At 47.0% G+C, this 15,267-nt stretch overlaps 1 protein-coding gene across 4 annotated transcripts in view; it reads right to left on the bottom strand.

Annotated features, from left to right (window-relative positions):
• LOC143301440 (myotubularin-related protein 13-like) overlaps positions 1 to 15,267 on the bottom strand; it is a 303,236-nt gene that overhangs the window by 210,766 nt on the left and 77,203 nt on the right. For all 4 annotated transcript variants that reach the window (XM_076615734.1, XM_076615735.1, XM_076615736.1 and 1 more), the window contains exons 4-9: positions 9,540 to 9,642; positions 8,023 to 8,139; positions 7,388 to 7,520; positions 5,754 to 5,862; positions 4,495 to 4,608; positions 3,326 to 3,403 (exon numbers count right to left, since the gene is read on the bottom strand). In XM_076615734.1, coding sequence (XP_076471849.1) covers positions 3,326 to 3,403; positions 4,495 to 4,608; positions 5,754 to 5,862; positions 7,388 to 7,520; positions 8,023 to 8,139; positions 9,540 to 9,642 — 654 coding nt within the window. The remainder of the gene's footprint in view (positions 1 to 3,325; positions 3,404 to 4,494; positions 4,609 to 5,753; positions 5,863 to 7,387; positions 7,521 to 8,022; positions 8,140 to 9,539; positions 9,643 to 15,267) is intronic.

The following is a 15,267-nucleotide window of genomic DNA, read 5'->3' as shown; positions in this document are numbered from 1 at the left end:
CACAGAAAGAACAGAAGGGAAGACTGACAGGCAACAGGCCTGAAGAGAGGGGACACAGAAAGAACAGAAGGGAAGACTGACAGGCAACAGGCCTGAAGAGAGGGGACACAGAAAGAACAGAAGGGAAGACTGACAGGCAACAGGCCCGAAGAGACGGGACACAGACACTGAGTGAAATGAAACAGGGAAAGGGAAACCACACCAACAAAAAATCCTCATGCACAATGATGTAGAGGGTGTCAGTTTTGGCATATCTATGTACTTTCTAAAAAGGTATCATGGTGAAAAGGAAAAGTGAACAACAAAAAACAAACAACAAAACTCCAAACAATTCTGTGGTGGTGGTTCGTCTGTTGGGATCGACGAGGACCATCTAGTCATCGTGGGGGTGGGTGGGTTGGGCTCTGTGGGTGCGCAGATGACTGGTCAGGCCAATTCGCACCCAGAAGGTTCTGATGCAGTGTGGACAGGGGATGGTGGTGGCTGTCAGGGACTTGCTGGCACTGCTTTTCCTGGCCTGTCTGCGTTGCTCTGCTGCAGCGATTCTGTTGGCCTCACAGGATTTGGCGCCTTTGTGGACAGCTGAACGCCACTTTGGTCTGTCCATTGCATTCAGCTCCTATGTGTTGTGGCTGATGTTGAAGGCCTTCAGAGAAGCTTTCAGAGTGTCTTTGAAGCGCTTCTTTTGGCCTCCATGGGAGCACTTGCCATGTTGGAGTTCGCCGTACAGCAGTTTCTTGGGGAGCCGGTGGTCTGGCATGCGAACTACATGGCCTGCCCAGCGCAGCTGGGCCTGCATCAAGATGGTGTAGATGCTGGGCAAGTTTGCACGAGTGAGCACCTCTGTGTCAGGGATCTTCTCTTGCCACTTTATGCCGAGAAATTTTCTGAGGCTGGTGGTGTGGAAGTGGTTCAGCTTTTTGGCGTGGCGTTTGTAGACCGTCCATGATTCACATCCATAGAGCAGTGTGGTGAGAACTATGGCCTTGTGTACTTTGAGCTTCGTCTCCAGGGTGATGCCTCTCCTGTTCCAAATGTTCTTATGGAGTCTGCCGAAGGCAGCACTGGCTTTGGCGAGTCTGGCATTCACCTCATCGTCGATGACAACTGTGCGAGAGAGTGTACTGCCCAGGTATGTGAACTTCTCCACCGCGTTCAGTCATTGCCCGTTGATGAAGATGTTTGGTTCAACGTAAGGCTTTCCTGGAGCTGGCTGGTGCATCACCTCAGTCTTCTTTGTGCTGATTGTGAGGCCAAAGTTGTCACAGGCAGCAGAGAACTTGTCAACACTGTGTTGCATGTCAGCTTCGGAGGCAGCGTTGAGAGCGCAGTCATCAGCAAACAGGAAGTCGTTGACGGTGTCTGTCCTCACCTTGGTTTTTGCTTGAAGCCTCCTGAGGTTGAAGAGTGAGCCATCTGTGCGGTACCTGATGCCAATGCCTACGTCAGAGTCTCTGAAGGCATCTGTCAGCATGGCTGAAAACATGAGACTGAACAGGGTGGGGGCAAGAACACACCCTTGCTTGACTCCGTTGAAGACAGGGAATGGTTCTGAAATCTCTCCGTTGTCTTGGGCTCAAGCCAGCATCCCATCATGTAGTTGCCGTATGATGGTGATGAACTTTCTGGGACATCCGTACTTCGCCATGATTCTCCAAAGGCCATCTCTGCTAACAGTATCGAAGGCCTTGGTCAGATCGACATAGGTGGAGTAAAGGTCGGCGTTCTGTTCCTGACACTTCTCCTGGAGCTGCCTGGCAGCAAACACCATGTCGATAGTCCCGCGTTCTTTCCGGAAGCCACACTGGCTCTCTGGTAGGAGACCTTGCTCAAGGTGCACTATGAGACAGTTGAGTAGCACTCTGGCCAGAGTCTTGCCTGCGACAGACAGCAGGGATATTCCACGATGGTTGTCACAGGCCTGACGGTTTCCTTTGTGCTTGTACAGGTGTATGATGGAAGCGTCTCTGAAGTCCTGTGGAACTGCCTCATGCTGCCAGATGAGCTGGAACAGCTGATGAAGCTTCTCAGTCAGCGCCATACCACCTTCTTTGTAGACTTCAGCTGGAATGGAGTCTGAGCCAGGGGCTTTGCCACTGGATAGCAGACGGATAGCTTTCTGGGTCTCCTCCAAAGTTGGAATGGCATCCAACGACTCACTGACTGGCACCTGGGGGAGTCGGTCGATGGCTTCATCATTGATGGTGGAAGGGCGGTTCAGTACGCTGTCAAAGTGTTCAGCCCATCTCTCAAGGATCCCGTTCTTGTCAGTGATCAGGGTAGAACCATCAGCACTGAGGAGTGGAGTAGATCTGGAGGTGGTGGGACCGTAGACTTTTTTCAGACCGTTATAGAAGTTCTTCATGTCGTTCCTGTCTGCAAAGCCCTGGATCTCATCAGCTTTGTTGCTCAACCAGGAATCCTGCATCTGCCACAGCTTCAGCTGGATGGTGCTGTGTGCGCTCTTCAGTATGTCTTTCTTTGACAGTGACTTGGGATCTTCAATGTGGGCTCTGTAGGCTTGGCGTTTGTCTTCTAGCAGCTGCTTGATCTCAGTGCAGTTCTTATCAAACCAGTCTTTGCGCTTCCTGACAGAAGGCCCCAGGCACTCCATGGCAGTGTTGTACACCGTCTCATGCAGTGCGCCCCATGCTGCCTCCACATTCTGGTTGTCCAGCACGGTGGACTCAAGGTGTTCCTCCAGGGTGTCAGCAAAGGGAAGACTGACAGGCAACAGGCCCAAAGAGACAGGACACAGACACTGAGTGAAGTGAAACAGGGAAAGGGAAACCACACCAACAAAAAATCCTCATGCACAATGATGCAGAGGGTGTCAGTTTTGGCATATCTATGTACTTTCTAAGGAATCATGGTGAAAAGGAAAAGTGAACAACAAAAAAACAAACAACAAAACTCCAAACAATTTTGTACCTCTACCATGAAATCTTAAGATTATCTGACAAATACTACACAAAATGGATAAAAGTCATTCTCCTTATCCCTAAAATCTTTAGAATGTACACCACACAATTTACTGGTCCCCTCAAAAAAGGGTCACTGTCCTCCAGCTGAACACAGCACTGTCAGTGTTAGTGTCAGTGTCTGTGCCAGTGCCTGTGTCTATGTCAATATGAATGTTAGTGTCTGTGCCTATATCAGTGTCTGTTTCAGTGTCTATGCCAGTGTCTGTATCAGAGCATGTGTTTAGTCTATGTTAGTGTCTATGTTACTGTCTATGTCAGTGTCTGTCCATGTGATTGTCTATGTTACTATGTCAGTGTCTGCATCTTTGTCCATATCAGTGTCTGTGTCAGTGTCCACTCACTCTCTGAATGGGCGCAGACACTTTGCGGGGTGATGGAGGAAAGGCATAGTCAGCAGACAACAGGTCAGGTAACAAAATCTGGGAAACAGTAAACCATTATAAGCAATCAATCAATTCATCATTTCACCAGTCAAGTGACCAACCAAACAAGTAACTAATCAGGCATTCAATCAACTGAGCAACATTGATCAATAAAGCTGTATGCAGTTTACTGGCATTATTTTCTGATTTATAAAAGAAACAAGATGGTGCACTCCACATACTGGTGTATCTTAAAATGAAATGGGCAATGGATTGCTTTGGCACAATTCTTTTTTTTTCCTTTTTTTTTTTTAAACTTGGCATTGCATTTAATGTTTTGTTTGATTAAACATGAAGGTCTCACAGCCTTTTATGGCCATCAGGGCAGTGATTTCAGTTCCACCGTGTCTTGCGCTTGGCACAGGAAGGTGGGGCACCATCCCCTGTTTTAACCTTCCCCATTCAGAGTCAGCTGCCATTTCACACCTGGGTGGAGTGAGGAAAATCAGAGTGAAGTGAACACTGGATCAAATGTCCAACTCCCAAACACTTTTGCCAAGTGCCTCTTATTTTGCAGACTGAGTATAACTCCTTTAAATGGAAGATGCCATATGAAAATGTCACCCTCATCATAAGCAGGAGCTTGATATTTGTCTGAATGTGGATTCACACAGCCTGCAGTGGTGGCAGAAGCAGAAGTAACACTTGTACTAGTAGAAGAAGTTGTTATTTGTCACATGATGGTGGGTGTGTTCCGAATGTGGCACACTTTTCTTCTTATTTTATTTCGTTTATTTGCCTTCTGTGTACCTTTCATTTTATTGTATCTTAATCCATCTACTTATTTGTTCATTTTGCTAAATTGTGTTATTTCATGTTAAGTTAATGAATAACACAAATATGGGGGTGGGTTCTCAAGGCCTGACTAGCATGCCAGGTTTATGCTTAATCATCTCCTTTTTTCCCTTTTTTCCTCATCCCTGTTTTATTTCAATTTTTTCAATGCAGATGTGGTGGGGTGTAATATAAATCAGTCTGCATGTTGTGACACCTCCTTGAAAGTGAAACTGAAACTGTGTTTGTTGGTGAAGTGACAGGATGGTGTGTGTGTTGATGAGGGTGGTGGGAGGCATGCTGCAGGCACTTGCCATGTTGAGACATTTCTTGGTGCGTGACAGGATGGGTTCTGATATGAGGGGCACCGTCACACACTCTGGTATCCGGATGTCTCCCCCATCAAGATCCACCAGTATCACATCCAACTGAAACAAACATGTACACTAACCATAACATCAACCACTATTACATGTACACTGACATAACATCAACCACTATCACACATACACTGACCATAACATAAACCACTATCACACATACACTGACCATAACATAGACCACTATCACACATACACTGACCATAACATCAACCACTTTTACACGTACATTGACCATAACATCAACCTCTTTCATTTGTACAATGACCATAACATCAACCACTTTCATACGTACATTGACCATAACATCAACCACTTTCACAAGTACTGTCAATAACATCAACCATTATCACCATCCAAATGAAACAGACATACAGTAACCATTAGATTCCAACTGAAGCTGAATACAATCACATCTATATTGACCACAGTATCAAGTGGCATCATATCCAACTGAAACAAACATTTACATGAACAACATGTCAACAAGTATCATACACACTGAAATACAGCTGCATTCACACTAAAAAGACAGCATTTATCAAATGACTGATGCTCATAGCCTAGCTGACTATGTTGCCCACATCATGGCAGCTCAAGACAGCATGTGTTGACATCACCATACACTGTCATCCCACAACACACTCACCAACCATCAACATCACATAGATGGCTTGTTGCATGGCATGCTGCCAGGCCAGACACAAACAAACAAAAACATCAATGTGATGGCCCAGTGACAATGACAAAACAAAAGGAAGGACAACAAACAAGAATCTGTCTGCCACAGAGAAAGAAGAGGACTGTAAACCATACAAAGATCAAGAATGCATGCACAGCAGGCAATAAGATTAATTAACACAGATGAGACAATAAATCAGTAACCCATATTCAGCACTGCAACATGCATTTATCATGCATTTATGAACCCATGGCAACAAAACAGCTGTCCCTGGCTAAACTCTGTATAAAACTCCACTTTAATAGTAGAACCAATACACTTGCAGACAGAGAAAAGAGAAAAGGGTAGTGCTGCACAGTGGCAATGTGCTCTTCCTGTGGAGAGCATCTCCCATTTTCCACAGAGAAATCTGTTAAGACGAAAAGTCATACAATACAATACAATACAATACAATACATACCAATGTCCAAGTAACAGCCCTGTCTATTGCTCCCTCCTCAACAACACTCACCAGATCCATCACTTGGTCCTTGAGAGACGCGTGCACTCCAGCGATGAAGGGGGTGGGGGTAGTGAGCACCTCCAGCAGGGAGACAGGTAAAATAGGGATGTACACATAGCTGTCAGACACACCACACACCATGTCATCCACAATATGCTGCTCTTCACACACACTGCTGTCAAACACACCACACATCATGTCATCCACAACACACAGCTCTATATACATGCAGCTGTCAAACACACCTCACACCATGTCATCCAAAACACACTGCTCTTCACACACACAGCAGTCAGACACACATCACACCATGTCATCCAAAACACACTGTTCTTCACACACACAGCTGTCAGACACACATCACACCATGTCATCCAAAACACACTGTTCTTCACACACACAGCTGTCAGACACACATCACACCATGTCATCCAAAACACACTGTTCTTCACACACACAGCTGTCAGACACACATCACACCATGTCATCCAAAACACACTGTTCTTCACACACACAGCTGTCAGACACACATCACACCATGTCATCCAAAACACACTGTTCTTCACACACACAGCTGTCAGACACACATCACACCATGTCATCCAAAACACACTGTTCTTCACACACACAGCTGTCAGACACACATCACACCATGTCATCCAAAACACACTGTTCTTCACACACACAGCTGTCAGACACACATCACACCATGTCATCCAAAACACACTGTTCTTCACACACACAGCTGTCAGACACACATCACACCATGTCATCCAAAACACACTGCTCTTCACACACACAGCTGTCAAACACACATCACACCATGTCATCCAAAACACACTGCTCTTCACACACACAGCTGTCAGACACACCACACGCTATGTCATCCAAAACACACTGCTCTTCACACACACAGCTGTCAAACACACATCACACCATGTCATCCAAAACACACTGCTCTTCACACACACAGCTGTCAGACACACCACACACCATGTCATCCAAAACACACTGCTCTTCACACACACAGCTGTCAGACACACATCACACTGTGTCATCCAAAACACACTGTTCTTCACACACACAGCTGTCAGACACACATCACACCATGTCATCCAAAACACACTGCTCTTCACACACACAGCTGTCAGACACACATCACACTGTGTCATCCAAAACGCACTGCTCTTCACACACACAGCTGTCAGACACACCACACGCCATGTCATCCAAAACGCACTGTTCTTCACACACACAGCTGTCAGACACACCACACGCCATGTCATCCAAAATGCACTGCTCTTCACACACACAGCTGTCAGACACACCACACGCCATGTCATCCAAAACACACTGCTCTTCACACACACAGCTGTCAGACACACATCACACTGTGTCATCCAAAACGCACTGCTCTTCACACACACAGCTGTCAGACACACCACACGCCATGTCATCCAAAACACACTGCCCTTCATATACTGCAGGGATATGTACACAGTTGTAAGACACACCATGGGTAAAAAAAACAAACAACATAGCTGTAAGACACGTCATGTGGATATAAACACAGTCCTTCACACATCATGGGGGTACAGACACAGCTGTCTTTTACTATCAAATGAAAAAAGATAGCTGGAAACCTGTATTTCAGGGGGTAGTAGAGGGCAATGATGGCGCGACAGGCAGCAGTGAGGCGGCAGTAACTGTTGGAGTAAAAGAGAATCTTGTTGTCCGTCAGTGCCGCACAGAATACAAGGATGGCATTGTTGATACCTGCACAACAATGACAACAACAACACACACACACACACACACACACACACACACACACACACACACAGAGAACTACTTTCAGGAAAGATGTGAAGAAGAAAAAACATGATGCTCTCGTTTACCTGAAAAGGCTGTGTCAAGCTCTTGCACAATTCCACTCTGATTCACTGAAAAACATAGCAGCAAACTCTCGTTATGCTATCAGTTACCTGAAACAGGCAGTATCACACTTTGATTTTTCTGTATGAAACGTATTTCTCCCTCTCCCATACACTACTAAAATGTAAATACAGATGCTACTGTAATTGTCAAAATAAATAGAAAGAAACAGAAGCCCATGAATATATACAATAAACTAAAAATGTACCCAATATACATGTACACATTCAAATCCTTCCATGCATGTACATACACACAGACACACACTGCCCTTCTATACATATTTCTACTGGTGTTCCACACTCCCTCATTGTCCCCTACAGAGGGAGGGAAGCGTACTGACCCATCTGGTCGAAGAAGAGGGCCACAGAGTCATGGCTGACCGGCAGTGTGGAGCTGAGAGGAGGCTGCAGAGCCTGGCGGTCCCCTGCTCCTATTGAGAACCGAACCTGGGGGCCACCTGTGTCAACACACCAGAGCCTGTACAGTGCACAGCAGGCTGAGGAAGACAGGGAAGGGAGGAGGCATGGCAGGTAAGAGTGTGCAAGAGGTAAAGAAATAGGCACAGAAAGATGAAGACTTCACTGGTCACATTTGATCACAAAGATAAACAGACAGATTGATAGATAAATTGTGAAGAGCTGTGATAGGCAGACAGACAGACAGATAGAAAGCCTTGAAAACAGCAGCAGCCCACATCGAGGCCAGCCCCTACACCAGCCACAATGTTGTCTTCCTGACCGACGCCCTGTCCATCTTGCAGGCCCTTTGGTCCAACAGAGATCCAGAACTCAACGATCTGTCCTCCTCTCTCACCTCCCTCTGCACAAGTCACACAGTCACCCTGCAGTGGATTCCCTCCCACGGCAACGTGCTTGGCAACGAGACTGCTGACTCCCAGGCAAAGGAAGGCACTACAAAAGAGCAGAGGGACAAGTCTACCAACTACTCTGAATCCAGGACCATCTGCAGAACAATGGAAGCAGCAGCATCCATGCCACAACAGAGCAGACCCGTACTACCTGCTGACTCGTCGAGAGCAGGTAGCCATTTTCTGGATCAGGACAGGCCACAACCGCCTAAAACACCACCTATACACCAAAACTCCGTATTGGTGACACAGAGCAGTGCCCCTGCAGAACAGGCAGCCAGCCAACAGAACATCTGCTGCAGTCCTGCCCGCTCTGAGAGCGCTCTGAGAGAAAACATGGCCCAACCCAATCCCAGCATCCCGGAAGCTCTACGGAGGACTGGAGGACCTGCAACGTACTGCCGCCTTTGTCGAGGAGACGGGGGAATCCATCTGATAAATGACAAACGAGACAAAAACCAGTCACATTTGATCACAAAGATAAACAGACAGATTGATAGATAAATTGTGAAGAGCTGTGATAGACAGACAGACAGACAGATAGATAGAGAGATAGATATAAGATAGACATATATACAGACAAGACAAGCAGATATATAGATAGACAGACAGATAGACAGACAGGCAGATAGATATACATAATACAGACAGACAGATCGATAGATACATAGATAAATAAAAAGATTGACAGATATATCAGTTAGATAAACACTTGCATTGAATTATTGTTACACATCTCTATTGTTAAACACACACCAACACATATATCAGGGAAATTATCCACAGAAAAAAACAAACAAAAAACAACAACAACATATGAACAACAAAAAAAGTGGTTTTCTTATCAAAATGGAACACGAAATTTTGCTGACATGGGGCATAACTTCTGAAACATCTTGTCTCTCCATTGTGGTAATATGAACATGCTCACAGGCACGCGTACATACACACACACACACACATATTTCACAGACATATAGAGAACATACCAGGAGGGGGGACCTGTATACAGCCCAGAATGTTGCCCACCAGTGTCTCTATCTGCACTTGCATGTTCTCCATGTACACCGTGTAGATGATCCCAAGGCAGTTCTGTAGGAGGATAAACAAGTCGCCTTCCCTCTTATTCAAGCAAACAAACCCATTTAATTACACATACTTAACCGTGACCCAACTAGTGCAGACTCCGGCAGGGGTCTGACATTCCTGCCTGTGCAAACTACTATCCGCCTATGCGGAGAAAATGAAACTGCGGCCGATAACCTCCCGGAAGTAGGTAACCTCCCCTTTGTCCCACTGGCTAGCGCCCTCTTTTTCCGGCAGCCATTATGACTCCTGTCCTGTGCTCTCCATACGGCTAAGTTTTTTCGTATTTTCTGTCTGTCTGTCGATTCTCTGGCATTCTTGTTTTTTGTCAAATTTTGTCTCAAACCAGGTCACATAATTATATGGTTCGATTGGGATATCAGGCTAAAATTAAGGCGCGATTGCAATCGATTCGCAGACACTCTGGGCCCTCTATTTCTGGCCCTCTCAACAACGCCAACCCGACGCCTTCCCCACTTCCTTCGCTTCCTCCGGTCGACTCCAGACCTCCACTACCTCCTGCACCCTCTCCGGCGACTTCTAGGGGTACGTTACCCCATACTCAGGTCAGTGGTGCCATTGATGCTTTCCTTTTCAATTCGCGAACGAAGTCAACGCGATCCGCGTTTCTCGGCCCTGCCAGTCGGTAGGACACCCGAGTCGATCTGAATCTCCTCTATCACTTTTCCCATGTCAACAATGGAATGTGCCATAACCCCTTTCATTACACATACTGGGAATGTGCCATAACCCCTTTGGCAAACAACACCATACACTGGTTTTGGATCCGCACGCTAGACTGGGCCCTATGTGCGATGCGTCCGTGGCGGCGGCCGTGACAGTGGCTCACGCGCCCCCCACGCGGCATGCCTCTTCCGTCTCGGATCCTTTGGCGATCGAGGCGCTTAGGGATGCCCTCCCCAGGGGTAGGGAGGAAGGTGGACCACTAGGGGACACGCTTGCCTATGCGTGTGCACCCTCCCCTTGTCCGATTTTCCGATCCAAGGGAGACCACTCCTGCTTCGGCACCCTTGCCGGTGACCGCTGCAGTTACTTCCCTTTACCGGCATGGCTCCTCGCCAACAGTGCAGGTGCGTGCTCGGTCCCTTCAAGCTTTGTGGTGATGACCCCATCTGCCACACCGCCGGTTGCTGCTGTTTCCCATCCACTAATGGCGTCTCAGCAAGCTGCTCAACCAAACAACCAGCAACCCATTGGGAACTTGCTGCGGCAATTATGCACTGGTGCCACACCTAGCGCCTGCTCCACCCCTTGCGCACAGAGCAGATGCGTGCACAGCCCATTGAACTTCGGCAGTGCCAGTTTTTTATGCCCCACTGCATATCTCCACTGTTACCCAGACTAATATCGGCAATTCCACGTCGGAGTGCCTCTTGATAACTCAATCCTACCACTCAGCAGTGCTTGGGCCGATCTTGTCTGGTTACGGCGCCATCATGCCACATGTCCCCACCGTCTCGCGTCCGATGGCGACCGATTCGGGTCGGGATGCCCATGGCACTAAGGGACATTATTATTATCGGTTAAGGTGGCATTGAACCACGGACTCTCACACTCAGCATGACGCTCCTCCCTCTACAGTGAGGAAACGTCACACCGGGGGATATGTGCTCTGAAGACACCATCCTTTTCGCCGAATATCGGCGCCAAGGGAGGCAACTCCGCATTTGTAACCGACACAGCACGTCACTCCTGCCCCCCGTGCTGCCCACCAACGATGTTTCTTCGAATTCTCATTGGGTCCTCATGCCCATTCATGGACTTAACACAACTTTGCACAGCAACTGCACCTTTCTTGCGGTTTCTCAGGCTGTTGGCGACTGAACTTTGGGGTTCTTCATCCCCCCACACTTGCACACAGCCCTCTGAAGGCAACCAGTCCTATTACCATTCTCTTCTTGTGATACACAATAACAGGAAATAAATCACAATATTTCCCCTTCTGTCCTTTTGATTTTTATCACAATCAACAATCACCAATCACGAAATATATATATATATATATAAGAAAAAACAAACAAAAAACACACATTTTTATACATATATATATATATATATATGTATATATATACACACACATATACATATATATCTATGAGATATCTTGCTACATTTATTCACTTATAGAGGTATACTTATCCCTCAGAATAAACATGCGTGTGCGCTTATGGGATAGGTTCAGACAACTTTCTTATTAAACATGTACAATTATATTTCTATCTCTATTCATTGACATCTATTCATTGAGATTCCCTACATAGCAATATAGGCACACTTGCATTTGCGGCCTTCTGTGCACAATGCCATGAACTCTCTGCGCCTACATACTTGCACTTTATTCATATGTGTATGTACATCTCATATTTAGGTGCATAAACAGATTCCTTTCCATTACTGGTTATGCACACTTACCCATTTACTTGGCTATATCTGTGCACGCTACACGTATGCTTATACAGCCGCTTATTTCTTGTGTTTCGATCCCTTGTCATTGGCATATTTCTGACATCATAACTTGAGCTGATGGAAGTTTATAATCCCTTTGCACATGTATGTATTCTTTTCATAAATTCATTCCTACCTTGCTTTCGGAGGACGACTGCACTCACAGACAAAACTGCCTCATTCATGCCTGAATGTATGCTCCTTCACATTTTAGTAGTGGCTGGTCCTTAGGGACCCACACACCCCCTTCCCAGGGTTAAGAATGCCCTCTCTTGGCGCAAGGAGGGACAAGGCAACCCAACTCATTTGCCTACAACAATCAACCATAGGGCTGGAGATGCCCTAACTTGACACAAGGAGGGATGAGGCAGTCCACAACAATCACCCATAGGGCTGGAGATGCCCTAACTTGGCACAAGGAGGGATGAGGCAGTCCAACTTAGAGGTGCCACTCCGGACACACATGCCCTTCATTCCTCCCCAGTTTGTAAGGCATCCCTTCTTCCCCCCCTTGCCTACAACAACCCTTGGTGTGCACCACTGTGGTTGTGACAACAGCTCCACACGGGCCCTACATCCTAGCCAGCCTTCCCATGAAGGGGTGCCAATCTTCGATTCCCAAATTTCAGCGGACCCAAAAACTGCCCACTGGGCAGGAGACAATCACCCTAAGTCCATCTCTTCCACTCCTCACTAGTAGCAGAAGGCCTGGGTCATAATTGTTTTCCTCTACATTTGGGAGAAAGGCATATTGACGAGGACGGATGCGTCTCACAAAGCACAACGAACCGTCCATTAGCCACAGGGGTGTACCTTACTGCCCACTCATACCAGCACGGCAGATGCCGCATTCAAGCACATCAGTTCGCCCCATCACCTTGCTTGAACAGAGATCCAGCATCAACGTCTCAAACAATTGGCGTTTGAAAGCACTTTCTGCACTTGGTCTTCCCTGCCCGATCCTTCAGCCTCAACACACAACCACTGCTGTGGTTACAGATGGGCATTCCTTCTCAAGCACTGTCTTTCCAATGAGACACTTCCAGGGGTTTCTAGCCTAGGCAGGCTATCCCATCATGGAGCCCCAGCCTTCAGTCAAGGGCCTGTCAGAGGATGACTTTGTTGTCACTTCGGAAGCAAGCACCATGTCTTTCAGACACATGGTTGCACCACAAGACCCCGTCAACTCTTTCCGGCTCCCTTACATTGCAACATAACCTGCATGGTGGACACCTTCATCCCTCAAGCACACAGCATCTGTTTCCTGATTTACCCATGCTGATTGGTGTCCTCCTAGGAACAATATATGATAATCAGTCGTGTACGACAGTCACCATCAGAACAGCAGAGGAGGCAACTGCTGTCCCAACTATTTGGGCTGGAATTTGATTATACAATTTCCAGTAGAGAGTGTTTTGCCTAAGTTGCATCCCCGGTCCCTCGATTAAGAGGGCCTTAGGACGGATCAAAATGGCTAGTTAGGCCCAAGGCTATAGCACTAAGTCCCAGTGCAATTTGACTTCTAGTCTGAGAGACATAGTCATTCATGAAAGACCAAGCTGCAAATGATTTCCCTTTGCAATTAAGAAACCACTGATAATACAGCTCTCACTTTGCAGTTGGCCATACTGAAAACGTATGTCAGATCAGTGCTTTGATGTAAATAGCCAGTACAACACATCTTGAGCCACTTACCTCCCTGCCCCGCCCCGCTCCATCCCAGACTCACTGCGCACCACACACAGCCAGAGGCCTGTCATGGATCTGGTCCCCTTTCTCACTAAAGAACCTCCAGCAAAAAATTTTCCCCATGGAAACCCTCTTCCATTTGGTATTCCACCACAGAATGAGACTGAGTGACCTGTGGGCACATGAAATGCACTTCCACAGCCTGATCCAACCCAGCCATTGACTGCTGACAACTTTCTGCAGGTTACTCCAACATGCCACACTCAGGTAGAGAAGCCACCAAACCTTCCGAATGCCCCTTCGTGATGGTACCTACCTGGGCAATTACACAACCCTGTCCCAGAGACACCAGGGACATCAAGTCTTTTGTTGCCAAATGTCTGCCATTCTGTGCATAGGCAACATACCAGTGCTGTCATTTTTTGGCAACGACAAAAAAGTGGTGGGGGGGCGCCCATTGCCTGTCAGCTCGCATGAAGGAGCTCTACAGATCTGGCTGTCATGCCTAAGGCAAGCCCAACATGGTGACCTACCTGTCTTGTGCCACAGTTCCCTTCAAAAACAAAAATCACTTCCACTATCGGCCCACATCCGATGTGGAATCATCAGATCAAACCACATGTGCACTGCTTGCATTGACGCTCAACCTCACTCAAATGAGACAACCCTATGAGGGTACGTGTTTCCTTCCCTTCCTTTGATTCGAAGGACTCTCAGTAAAGTGTCGATTCAACCCACCGACCCGATTTTCTTTGCCTTACATTTATCAGCACAGCTGTGGTCCACAGACCTCCCCCACAATACAGCTGTGGGCCTCAGTCTTCTTTGCCCGCACCAATATCCTTAGGTGGCACAGTACACTGTACTTTCGCCGAATTCTACTTGAGGGACATCTATTGCTTTAGGGATGATGGCTCATCGACTTCTACCAGAGAGACGTCGCACGCCTTCCGGATGATGGCTTAAGAGGCATCGCTTCTGTGGTAGTTGCACAACAGGCCATCACAGCACACAGACAGTAGAACAGGCGAGCCCTCCACCTTGTCGCGCTATTCTGCACTAGTTGGGTCACGGTTAAGTATGTGTAATTAAAAGGAAATTTTCTATCTAAAATTACGTTTAAATAACATACTTACCGTGACCCAAATTTAAGACCCTCCCGGCCTCCCCGCTTCCTGTTCTCCCTGCTCGCTGCGCTGGTGATGGCATATTGCCGTCAAAAGAGGGCGCTAGCCAGCGGGACAAAGGGGAGGTTACCTATCTCTGGGAGGTTATCGGCCGTAGTTTCATTTTCTCCGCATAGGCGGATAGTAGTTTGCACAGGCAGGAATTTCAGACCCCTGCCGGAGTCTGCACTAGTTGGGTCACAGTAAGTATGTTATTTAAACGTAATTTTAGATAGAAAATTTCCTTTATGATAAATAGAATTGTGCAATCAACAACCATCTACCTGAAGATCTAGTCATCAGCCCCATC

This window comes from Babylonia areolata, chromosome 27, assembly GCF_041734735.1.
Source record: "Babylonia areolata isolate BAREFJ2019XMU chromosome 27, ASM4173473v1, whole genome shotgun sequence".
Lineage (NCBI taxonomy): Eukaryota > Metazoa > Mollusca > Gastropoda > Neogastropoda > Buccinidae > Babylonia > Babylonia areolata.
This window is presented reverse-complemented; position numbering and strand designations above follow the sequence as displayed.